General features: G+C 41.6%; 1 protein-coding gene across 3 annotated transcripts in view; it reads right to left on the reverse strand.

Annotated features, from left to right (window-relative positions):
* Positions 1–12,894, reverse strand: part of CHD6 (chromodomain helicase DNA binding protein 6) — a 108,213-nt gene that overhangs the window by 13,901 nt on the left and 81,418 nt on the right. For all 3 annotated transcript variants that reach the window (XM_073683732.1, XM_073683734.1, XM_073683731.1), the window contains exons 23-31: positions 9,159–9,318; positions 8,288–8,377; positions 6,798–6,901; positions 6,562–6,688; positions 6,123–6,177; positions 5,905–5,962; positions 5,106–5,319; positions 4,561–4,769; positions 2,981–4,432 (exon numbers count right to left, since the gene is read on the reverse strand). In XM_073683732.1, coding sequence (XP_073539833.1) covers positions 2,981–4,432; positions 4,561–4,769; positions 5,106–5,319; positions 5,905–5,962; positions 6,123–6,177; positions 6,562–6,688; positions 6,798–6,901; positions 8,288–8,377; positions 9,159–9,318 — 2,469 coding nt within the window. The remainder of the gene's footprint in view (positions 1–2,980; positions 4,433–4,560; positions 4,770–5,105; positions 5,320–5,904; positions 5,963–6,122; positions 6,178–6,561; positions 6,689–6,797; positions 6,902–8,287; positions 8,378–9,158; positions 9,319–12,894) is intronic.

The following is a 12,894-nucleotide window of genomic DNA, read 5'->3' on the forward strand; positions in this document are numbered from 1 at the left end:
CAACGTAAGTGAAGAGCCTCAGCAAGAGACCACTGCAAAAAAAAAAAAGCTTAAAAAAATAGGTCTGCATGCAATGACATTTGTCAAGCCAAGACAGTCACAGTGGATTGTGTTTAATTTTATTACAATCTCCTAAGAGACATGAAGTTTTATCTGCGGCCTACAGCACTCTCCCCGTACAGAGCAAACACTGAGTATGTGGGAGTCAAGAGAGATGGCTGTCTACGGGCACGGTAAATCTCCCCTGGCTGATGACCAGTTTCATAAGAGCTTATAAAGGTGTTGTCGATGTATTTTATTTTTTTTTAAATCACATGGCTAAAAAAAAAATAAAGTGACATTCACCACACAGCTCCCTTTCTAATACTTCCCAGGTCCCAGGTTGGTCTGGACTTCATACTTCCCTCTCAATACATAGGATATACCCAATTACTTGCTGCTTTTGTGACCTGCATCAATCAGTGATTGGCAGCAGCTTATAACACATCCCTGAGTCCAAGTGTCATTACCACATTAGCAAGTAGATACCGAGGGGGGAAAGGGAAGTGTCAGAGAAGAAACAGAAGGGGAGGTAAGATTTTTTATGTTTAAGGTGTAAAAAGTGTTAATGATTAAAAAAAGGTTGATTTATTTAAAAAAGAAAAAAATTTAAAAAAGTGAGTAATTCCTTTAACTTGGGGATTCAATAATGCACAGGTTTTTTTCGCAAAACTCTCAGTGCCTGCACAATGGTGACACTTATTAATTATGTCAGAATCTTTTTCTCAGTGCTGGTAGGATTGAATATCGCCCTGTTCTTGTGGAATAATCTTAACAGCGCTGTACTCACATTCCCTGGGTCCACTAGCAAGCCTCCGCCGCTGCTCCCGATGTCTGGTAGTGGCTGTGACGTCGCACAGCAGCCAATCAGTGAGCTCAGCGGCTTTAGCGGGGCATTGCCGTGTAGACGGAACGCCCTATTCAGGGTCACTGAGCTGACTGATTGATGTCACGTCGACAGCTAGGCAACCAATCAGTCAGCTCAGTGACCCTGAAAAGGGCATTCTGTCTACACGGGAATGCCCCGCTAAAGCTGCTGAGCTCACTGATTGGATGCCTAGCTCCTGACATGACATCAGCGCCACAGCTAATGGCAGACATCGTGAGCGGAGGAGGAAACTCGCCGGTGGACAGCATGTTTTATTTTTTTATTTTAAAAGCAAACTGCAGCTATGAGAAAAATTTAATTGAATGTGAACAACCCCTTTGTGACTGAGCCAATTATGTCCTCAATGACCAAGCCAAATTCTGATAACTCTTGAACGCTTCAACGGATCCCGCTGATTTGGAAACTGTTTTTTCGTGACATATTGTACTTCGTGATAGTGGTCAAATTTCTTCGATATGACTTGTGTTTATTTGTGAAAAAAATGGAAATTTGGCAAAAATTGTGAAAATGTACTAATTTTCAAATTTTGAATTCTTATGCCCTCAAATCAGAGACTTATGTCACACAAAATACTCATAGTAGCAGGAAACAAATCCAAACTGTCCGATAAGTAGCTAGTAATGCCTAGTGGCGCGACAATATATATTTCAATATAAATTAAAAATGGCAACAAAGATGGTGTCCCCCTATTTAATATATGCAAAAATCTGATTTATGTACAAATACTCTGTATTTGGATACTATACATTTCCTGTTATTATGCATTTACATTCGACCATGTTGGTAAATTTTATTCTATAGAAAAACTACTGATAAATAAAAGTTTCGGAGATAAAAATATATTCTTAAAGGGACCAATTCTTTAGAGAATGAATTATTGGGGCTTTTTTTAGACTCCAACTTCCTGTTGCTTCAGGAAATGTACATAGCCACAATGGTCGGACCCCACCCTATCTTTTGTAATGGGCCTGTGCATTGATTACTGTAGAGGGAGGGGGAGCAGGGTCAGTTTTTTTATTTTATAAGATGTATTCTTAGTGTTAGCATATAACCCATGGTTCCTTAGTCCCCCAATGAAGCTTTTGAGAAAAAAAAAAACATAATTCCACTTTTTTCTTTTTAAACACAGTATTCATTATATGGTAAAAAATGACTTGTCAGCATGATTCTCCAGGTCAGTATAATTACAGCAATACAAACTTTTATAGTTTTTTTGCTTTAGTCACCATTTTCCAAGACCCGTAATGTTTTCAGTCGATGGAGCTGTATGAGGGCTAGCAATTTGTGTGGCAAGGAGATGGATTTTTTTCGAACAATTTTGAGGTAGGTAAGATATTTTGATCACTTCTTATTGCAATTTTTCAGAGTTGTTCAATTTTTCTACTCATTACGGCACAGCAATACCAAATATGTATATTTTATTTATTTTTAATAAGGAATGAGGGGGGATTCAAATTTTTGAAAACTTTTTTTTTTTAAACTTTGTACTGTATTTTATTTTGTAGTCCCCTTAGGGGACTAACCTGCGATTGTCCAATCTCTTGTACTATATAATGCAATACAACAGGATTGTAGTATATAGTAAAAATCAGTCTCCTATGAACACCAGCCACAGACTGGTTTTCCTGGCAGGTAAGGGGCCATCAGCAAACTACTTGCTGCCATTTAAAACCATCATAGATTGACAGCTGCCTTTATGTCGGAGGGCAGAGCTCAGCTCCACTCGCTGCTGCTAGAGGCAGATGATGACTGTGCTACATAACCATTATCTGCAGGGAAAGGTGCAAGCTCAGGAACGTATGCCGTAATAGTAAGACATAGGTTGGGAAGTGGTTAAAGTTTATTACAATGTTGTTAATGGTTTATAGTGCAAATGTGCTAAACATTCCATTTAAAACTAAAAAAATTAAAATTATAGAAGGAAGAAAATGGGCTCACTGCAATGAACTGAACATGGATATGTAAAGGAGACTCTACATGCGACAATAAAGTGCACACATAACAGACTATACAAAGAGTATAAGATGGAAAAAAGTGCTGTAAATCACTTACTCTTACAACCACAGTCCTCCTCAATGTTCTCTTTCTTAATTTCACAGACCTCCAATTTCACATTTCCATCAGAAAGAGAGCAGTCTGGTTTTTCCTCAGAGTCTTTGTCTTTCAAATCCTCAGCATTTTGCTTTAAGAGGCCAGAAAGCATTTCTCCAGTTTTGTGTTTAGACTCTGCGGAGTCTTTATCATCTAGGAGTTGGGCTGTACAATTTTCCTCTGACTTTGAGACATCAGTTTGCACACCTAAATCTTTCACTTTGTGCTCGTCACCACATTCTTCTATGGGAAGTTCCTTCATGTCATCTAACTCTTTTTGCCATTTTACAATTGGGTCATCCTTAATTTCCTGGAGTTCAGCCCCCCATTCCTCTTTTTCCTCCACTGGAAGATTACAATTTGAGTTTTGAGGACTTTCCCCAATGATACCACAGCTTTTTTCTTCATTAAGACTAGTGCTCAGACCTGAAGGCTCCTCATAAGTTTTGTCCAGAAATTCAAATTCTAAACCTAAGGATTGCTCTGCAGATTGATCAAGGTTTGTACAAAAATGATCATCATTTAGAGTCTCAGAGTCTTTTTCTCCAATGTTTGGGGTCTGTGGTTGCTCTTCATCTCCTGCAGATAAACTGAGATGACTATGATTGCTGTTAAATGGTTTGCCTAATGTATCTTGTCCTTCTAAAGGATCACATTCCTGTCCATTGCTCCCCAAGAAGCAGTCTCTGGATACTGGCTCCTCTTCTGGTGTTAAATTGCCTCCTTTAGTCTTACTTCGAGTGTAATCAGTTGGTGCACTCTTTTCCATGCCCATGAAGCTTGCAGCGAGTGAAGTCTGTTCACGGGTGCTAGCTTGCAGAAGAGAGCTGTTACATGTCTTCTCATCGTACATCATGCACATGAGAGAGTCGGGAAGAGAACACTCATCTTGGCTGTTGGACATCATATCACCAACTTGAGAAATTAAATTTTCGCAGGAAAGATCCTGAGGGCTGCACATTCGACTTTCAATTGGCTCATCCACAGCTTCAGACTTAATTTCAGCCTCTGTCCTTTCAGCCTCATTTGTTCCTTCCAGGTGACAAGGAGAAGCTTCAAATACTTTAGAAGCCATTTGGTAATGACAACACATGTTCTCACCACCACTTTTCTTGTGTTGAGAATAATTTCTGTATGCATCCAAGAAGGAAAGTTGAGGATCATTCATGATATAGTAATCTGTACGGCTAAGTCCATGTTTGGCAGTACCGATTAAAAGATCTCGATCATGTTTGCCACATTCCCACCACACAGGAAGATACAGACTAGGCCTACACAGCTTCAGACGCTCAGGAAGCTGTGGATGCCTCAACACTTGCTCTCTGACTTTTCTTAGAAGTTCTATGCGATACAAGGTTCTTGCAGCACGCTCTTCTGTTATTGGGTCCAGAAAGAGAGAGGGATCAGCTGAACCTGAATAGCAAAAAAACAGAAAAAACATGCAAGTGGTTGTCTTTCATTTTCATAAATCTCTTCTAGAGACTATCTTACAGAGATGATAGAAAAATTCTGCTCTAACAAGAAGCGAGGGTAGACATTACCGTCATCCTTTCTGAGCGGGAGACGGCAGACATTTCTACACATGGCTACAAAGCTATGGAAATATTTTTCTAGGCTCTCATCGGTCTTCTTATCAAGGCGAGACAATGATCTAAACTGCATCCAATCAAAGCACTTCTTGTCTGCATCATATATTACTCCAAAAGAGGACACCGTTCTGTAGAAGTCAGCTTGTTCTCTTCTGGTCCACCTAAAAAATAAACACAGAGCATGTATGGCTAATCCCAGATTTAATTAAATGTAATTCTGGGTATTCTTCCTGGAAATGCATAAAAAAATGACAATTCCCCTTTAATAGTGTGTTTGCCATTACAGTCTGATATGGCCTGCAGTGATTATACAGTGTCAGAGTATGTAAGGACAATGCCCAATGACAAATAGTGAAGGATAACACCTAGTTCTCAATGTATTCTTCTATTTCTAGCAGGATTAGCAGAGGAAAGGCACTCCAGAGTTCTAACACAATGTGTTAAAGTACTGTTATTTCATACGGAATGAAAGCTAAAAAAGACAAAACAAAAAATACCTCTTCTGCATTTCTTTCATAATTGGATCCATCTCTGCTCTTCTGACCATTTCTTCTTGAAGCCAATAGCTGTGACTTGTGGGAGCTAAAATCTCTGGCCGTGCCAACTCCTTGCGATTGCACCGCTGATATACAGTAATGAGTCTACGAAGTCTTGCCGTCAGTGCGGATGCAACAGGCCATAACAATCTGTCTGATTCAGGGCTATCCTGGGCTTCAAAGAACATGGAAAATATTAGCAGCAGCATGGCTGTACATTTCATATTGTTATGTAATGCAGGAAAGTGATTTGCAAATTAAATGTGCCCCAACAGAAAAAAGCTGCCTGCATTTGACAATTTAATTTCGGTGGAAACAGCTCTCTAATGTGTATGGAGGTGGGTTAACTCTACCCTGAAAATGATGTTGCGGGAAATAAGAAGGATCATGGATGTTGTATTTCAACACTAGATCCTATTGTTTTCAGCGAAGTCAAAGATGTCACACCGCGGACTTCCTTAATCCAAGGGCATGGGTGAGCTTACAAACATAAGAAAAGTGATACTTATGTGCAAAAGGAGAAGAAAAATGAAAGCCAAGAAAGAATATAGTTCCGTTGTTGCATGTGTTCATTGTTTCTAGTTGTATTGGTTAAACAGTGGGAAATGTGACTGAGACTGGTGGAGTGGCGATTGGCGAATCGAGTGTTCGGCTGATAGCTGATGAACACGTATGGCCAGCTTCAGGTATAATCTTGCTGCCATTCAATGATGACTATATGAAATTATGTAAATGCTATTGTCACGTGTTATATGCTCACCTGGATTACTCTCCTCATCCATCTGCTCCACATTGTTTGTACTGGGATTCTTTTCCACCTAGTCACCAAAAACCAATTAAGGACATATTTAATATATTTAACAGGTTGTCAAGTTGCTGCATTTCAGTCTGACTGGAGAAACAAAATTGGAGTTTGTGAGTTTCTTCCACATAGTTTCTCCTTAGCAAAATGAAAAAAATGACGTGCTTGTTTCTTACCTCTTGCTGATACTCTTGTTTACTTTCACTATTTTCTTCTTTTTCTTCACCACTCCTTAACAAAATGAAATATGAATTTACCATTCTGTTTAATGTAGATTTTGATGATGTCAGGAAAATTGCCAAAGTTCAACCAATTCTGTATTCTTTAGGGGTAATCAGCACCCCAGGTCTCTGCAGCCTTCTTGTGAGGCTGTGCCTGGACAGCAATCCAGCTTCATTCACTTGAAAGGACTGAGTTGCACTACCAGACACGGCCAAAGGTCCCTTTTACTATACAGTCGGGATCCCAGGAGTCAGATCTCCCCTGATCATGTTTCATGTCCATCCAAAGGATAGGCCAAAAGCAGAAAATCTCAGAAAAACCCTCTCACATAACCTTTAGATTAGATTGAACAAAGTGTAAAGCCACTTTAATTACTTCTATGTGATTCCTTACCGTTCTGCTACATCAGGGGCCACATCATTAACTCCATCAGCTGATAATGAATTCTTATCTGGCATCCCCACCTTCTCTAGAAAGCAAAGGGCTGGATCTGCTCTCATGGCACAATATCGTTCATAACCTAAAGAGGCAAAAAACAACAAAGTACAAAGGCCATACAGTACAAAAACAACATGCAGTGCATAATTACAGACCACGTACGTACATTACTGTTGTCAAAAGATACGTACCATGCTTATAAACGCCAACCAGTAGTGATTTATCGGCTTCTGCATCCCACCAGTCCACAGGTATTTCTACATAATCTATCTCAGGTAACAGGACGACCAAGTCCCTATAACAGAAAAGTAAATAATCAGAAATCGGTTATTGTAATACCTGTTCATAGACGATGCCTCGTTCCCATTAGTAAAAATACTCTATTAAAAAGCTGCTTTAGAATGGTCTGGATTTCTCTTTCAGCGAACTAACTAATAGGTCATTTAAAGGGACTGTCAGCACAGAATGACTGTTCAACCAAGTACAGGTGCTTGGTGCATCATGGCGGGGCTAATCATTTATGCACACCTTCCCATCTGCTTGGTTTCCATCCATCTCCACCATTCTCTTGCTCTATAAAGCCTGAACTGTCACAAAAGAGGTGGGTGGAGATAGACGGAAAACAAGCAGGCGTGAAGGTGTATATAAATGATTGGCCGCCGTGAAGCACCGAGAAGCGAGACTTAGTTTGAACAGTCATTCGGTGCTGACAGAGACCCTTTAAGGTCAAAGCTCCTTACAGCTCCCTGAAATTCAAAGGATTTAACAAACAATTACACAGTATATGGTATGGGTATTAAAGGGGTTTTCCGTGAATAGCTTTTCCCTCCCCATCAGCCAGGTTGAAATAATAAACTCAGGTTTTACTAACCTTGTCCTGGTTCAGAGTTGCTTCTCCATCACTGCCCCAGTTTTGTTAACAGGCTGCAGTGATTATGTCACGACCACAGTGACCCCCTGCTGTTTACATTGCCAGAGCTCAGTGATAGGCTGCAGCGGTGATGTCAAGACTACAGCGGACATGACTGATGCAACCAATCAACAAAGAAAGAAGCAGCATCTGGAAGGGGTTCTGGACCAGGGTAGAAGGGAAGCAACACCTGAGTTTATTATTTTAAAGGGAACCTGTCACCAGAAAAAACGCTATTAACCTGCAGATCTGAGGTTAATCTGCAGATTAATAGCATTACTAACCTGCCCGAAACCCGCACTTACCCGAACACTGCGGGAAGAAAATTAACTTTATTTCCCCGGCAGCATCCCAGTTTCAGTCACAGGGGCGGCGCTGGTTCAGTCACTGCTCTGAGTATACAGAGCAGCGACTGAAACCGCAGCCCCGGCCCTGACTGGGTCTGCATTGAGGCCGGGTGTCAGTCAGGGCCGGGATCGCGGTTACAGCCATTGTTCTGTATACTCAGAGCAGTGACTGAACCAGCGCCGCCCCGGTGACTGAAACTGGGATGCTGCCGGGGAGAATAAAGTTCATTTTCACCCGACAGCGTTCGGCTATGTGCGGGGGCCAGCCAGGTTAGTAACGCTATTAACCTGCAGGTTAACCTCATATCTGCAGGCGCACTTTAACCTATTCTTAGGTAGCTAAGATCACTTACTCCTGTACATGTAATGTAAACCATCTAAGATGGAATTCAGATCTATCAAAACTAGTTGCTTTTATCCTCACCTTGCGTTTACACCTTCCAACGCCTTGCCAGCAGCACCCCCCAAAACTTCTGCCTTGAGGTAGTAAAGCATGCGCACTCGAAGAAGGACCCTATGAAAAGGCAAAGACCCTGATCAGTCTAAAGGACATTCTACGCAGAATAGATCTAAATCCAATGACACAAAAATCTCAGTAATTTCAACTTCAATAAAATTTGCTTTTAGGGCATAATCTTCTAGTAGTTTTTAAGAATTTAGAACATGTGAAATTTACCTTACTTATTCCTTGGACTGCAGAGCAAAATGGAAGTCATATTCAAATACTGTTAGTATAAAATATTCAAGGTGTTTTCCTCTTTTACAAAAATGGACCCCAAATGATCATACAGTAGTAAAAAAAAATAAGAAATAGTACTCACCTTCCTCGGTTCAGTGTAAGTAAGAACTTCAGAATATTTCTAAAAACTACCATACTTTCAATCAAATTCTACACATGTAGATCAAGACCGTTTAAAATCTATTCACACGCTGCAGATTTGTTGCAGAAATTTCCATAACTTTAAATTAGTTCCATTCTTTCATCAGCAAGCACATCTGCCGTGAATTCTCCTTTGGGTATGTGCTCATGTGCACACATTCAGCAAATACTGGCGCGTTGGCAGGAAAAACACTGTGAAATGTGCATGTTTTTCATGCATCTTTTTACCCATGAAAAACGCAGCAAAAACGCTGAAGGAATTGACATGTTACATATTTAAAACTGCTTCAAATCTGCAAGGAAACAATAAGCAGCGTGTGCATGAGATTTAAGAAATCCCACTTTGCTGATACAGTGAAAAGTAGGATTTTTTACTTTTCAAAAACGTAATGTGTGAACAAGCCCATATACTTACTTATTGCAGTGCTGCTTCAGATGCTTTTTATAGCTGTCATCATGCAGGACAATCTCAGGGTTGCAGCTAGCGAGCCAATCTGCGTTCTTGATCTCTGGGAGTAACATCTGGTTCTTCATTTTCTTCCCTTTTCTTCCACGAGGGACTGGTGCAGATAAACCTGCAGCAAATGACATGCATCCATCATCAAAATGAGCCTTCTATCTAATAAGATGGTCTATGAGCAAAATGCATCAGCAACTGCACAAACTTCTTTGCTATAATTCTACCTTTCATGTTGGAGTTCATCCAGGCTGTTTAGCTCAGAAAAAATAGCCCAGACTGCTACAAATGTATCCATGAATAGTGTGTACAAGCATTGTGGTTTTAAAGGGAATCAGACAGCCAATTCATGCTGCTCAAACCACAAACAGCAATTAAGGGACTCTGTCATGTAAAATAATGCTATTAACCTGCAGATATGGGGTTAATCTGCAGGTTAATAGTGTACTGACACGGTGTGGCGTCAGCACTGAGAGCCCCGCTGCCGAGAGGAAATTAGCTATATTCCCCCCAAACAGCGTTCGGCATCCAGTCATAGATAGGAGTGGCGTCAGTATAGTTTCAGTCACCGCTCTATCTATACAGAGTGGCGGCTGTGACAGAGCCCCCCCACACTGACTGCCGGCCGGCCCTAATGAAGACCTGCTGTCAGTCAGTTCCGGGGGCGCAGTTACAGCCACCGCTCTCTATACACAAAGTGGACTGGAAGCTGAACACTGCTGGGGGGAATAAAGTTAATTTCCTTCTGGCAGTGGGGCTTTCAGTGCCAGCGCCGCACAGTGTAAGAATGCTACTACCCTTCAAATTTGCCTATAACTGCAGGTTAATAGCGTTATTTTACATGACAGGTCTCCTTTATCAGAGTCTGGCTCTGTAATTTCAGTCAGGTACGTTTTATATTTAAGAAGTCATCCTGGGGACTAGTTCAATAGGCAGGTTCCCAACTTCTTCTCCATATCCCACTTTCCGGTCTCTCCCTATACACACACCATTGGAGGAGCCGGCGGTGAGAAGCCTCAGACTAGTCACCTGAGCTGCAAGGTCCTCGTCTGTCTTTTAAATGTATGTTTTCTAGTAAAACATATTTTGTGAAATGATAGAGCTGATTCATGCTGCCTGTGGCCAGGTCCCCTTTAATATGTATTTCCGTTGTGATTTTATGCCTTTAAATAAAGAAAACAAAAAAAAAAAAACAGCATGTTCTTTTCAAAGCATTTATTTCACCTTTTATGAGATGAAGAAACCATATAAAAATGCATGGTAACCACATAAAAATATAGAAACCAAAGTCAAATTCAGCAAATGTCCTGCGTTCCCACGTCACAAAGATGCGCTTATATAATTAAGTGGTTTGCACCTCAATGATTTTGGCCCATCATACTCCAGTGAGCCCTTCAATAAGACTGGCATGCGTAACGCCACTCTTAGGCTGTGTGCCCACGAAGCATTTTTCAAGCGTTTATGCTGCGGAATTTACGCAGCGTAAACGCTTGGAAATCCGTCCCCCATGACAAGCCACAATGTCAATGCCCATGATGCGGATTTTTCCGCAGCATTTATTATGCGCTTAAAAATCCGCAGCATGTCCATTAATTTTGCGGACATGCAGCGTAATCGCCGCCATTGACTTGCATTGGACCGCGTGACATCCACATCACTACATGTGGATAAGCGGATATCACACGGTTCAATGTGCGGATGGTACCCAGGTCAGGAGGAGAGGAGACTCTCATCCAGACCTGGGTACCATAGAAATCGTAAAAAAAAAAAAAAAAAAAAAAATTTTAAATAAGAAATAAAGATTATACTTGCCTTTCGATGTCCTCCCGGTGTTTTGTCTGCTCCGTCCGGTCTCTTGCATTGCTCGCGCTGTTGTGAAGGATCTGCCATGACGTCATTGAGTCATGTGACCTGACACATGACTGAATGACGTCACCACAGGTCCTTCACAACAGCGCGAGCAATGCAAGAGACCGGACGCAGCGGAGATAACACCGGGAGGACGCCGGAAGGCAAGTACAATCTTTTTTTTTTTTAATTTTTACCATTCTTATTCTTTTTTTTTTTTAACTAACTTGGTCACACTACTAGAATCCATGCCGGTTGCATGGATTTATATAGTGTGAACAAGTTGTCAAGCACTTTTCCAAGTGATGCTAAAATCGCTTGGAAAAGTGCTTGATAACCCGCATGCAGAAATGCATGTGAAGAACGCTTCACAAATGCTTCTACCTGGCGGGAAAACCGCATGTAAAATCTGCATGCGTTTTTCCTGCCAGGGAGAAGCGTAAAAAATATGCAGCTTTTCTGCATCGTGGGCACATAGCGTTAAGGAATCAGTCCCTATAACTTAATTTTTTCCCTGTAGCCAAGGCTCAAGTAAGGTAGCCAAGTGTGATTTAAAACTATTATCCTGCAGATTACTACTATTTCCAACAGTAAATCTTATTTCTAGAGGTGATCGGTTCAGATGAAAATGAAAATTGAATCAATACTAGTGATGAGCGAGCACTAAAATGCTTGGGTGCTCGAAGCTCGGGTTGAGCACATTGGAATACTCGGGTGCTCGACCCGAGCAACGAGCCCAATGTAAGTCTATGGGAAACTCGAGCATTTTTCTGGTGGTCCCCCCGGCGGTCTGCAGAAGGTCAAAAATTGCCCAAATCGATGGGAACGGTGCTCAATTAAACGTCAGGCAGGCAGATTATATAGACAGCAGGCAGGGTATATAGGAGGGTGCATGAAAAACATAGCAGGGCACTTGGAACACACTAGTGCCCTCCGATTTTCATGCACCCGTCTCTTTAAAAAAGCCGGCCGGCAATTCATCAGCGGCATACACCGGTACCCGACAATTTAGAACAGAAAGAATAGAGCATCACACATAGATTACATAGAAAGAAACTTGTCAGTCACATATATAATAAGTACAGTGATAGTGTTGATTACTGTACTTGTCATTTAGTGTTAAAATAAAGGATTTATAAAAAAAAAAATTGGCGTGGGGTCCCCCTATTTTAATAGCTAGCAAAGGCTAGGCAGACAGCTGGGGGCTGATATTAATAGCCTAGGAAGGGTGCCATGAATATTGGCCCCCTCCCAGTCTAGAAACACCAGCCGTCAGCCGTCCCAGATATGGCGCAGCCATAGGATGCGCCAATTCTGGCACTTAGCCTCGCTCTTCCCACTGCCCTGTAGCTGTGTCAGTGGGGTAATAGGGTTGGGGTTGATGTCAGCTTATAATGCCAGCTGACATCAAGCCCAGGTTAGTAATGGAGAGGAGTCTATAAGACACCCCCATTACTAACCCCATAGTCAAAGTTAAAAAAAAACACAAACACCCAGAATGAAGTCCTTTAATTGAAATCAACACACACTTCTTTAATGTTCTAAATTAAACCATACTTACCACCACGCCCATTCCAGCTGAAGCCAAAGATCTCCTGCAATAAAAATAAAATAAACCAACCTCATCCTTACCTTTCCATGGTTCCCAGGACGGCTCCAGCTCTGCTACATTCACATGACAGGCTGGATCGCAGCCGAAAGCTGCCATCCAGCTTGCCATGCCGCAGACACTGAGAAGCGCAGGCATGCTTGTGCTCCTCAGTGTCTGGCTGTGACGGCATCCAGATGAGCCGAGTTCATGTCCAATGAACTCAGCTCACCTCATGCACGTCACTGACAGCGTGGG

Source organism: Phyllobates terribilis, unplaced genomic scaffold (genome assembly GCF_046119375.1).
Source record: "Phyllobates terribilis strain yellow unplaced genomic scaffold, ASM4611937v1 Scaffold_5__5_contigs__length_657084704, whole genome shotgun sequence".
Lineage (NCBI taxonomy): Eukaryota > Metazoa > Chordata > Amphibia > Anura > Dendrobatidae > Phyllobates > Phyllobates terribilis.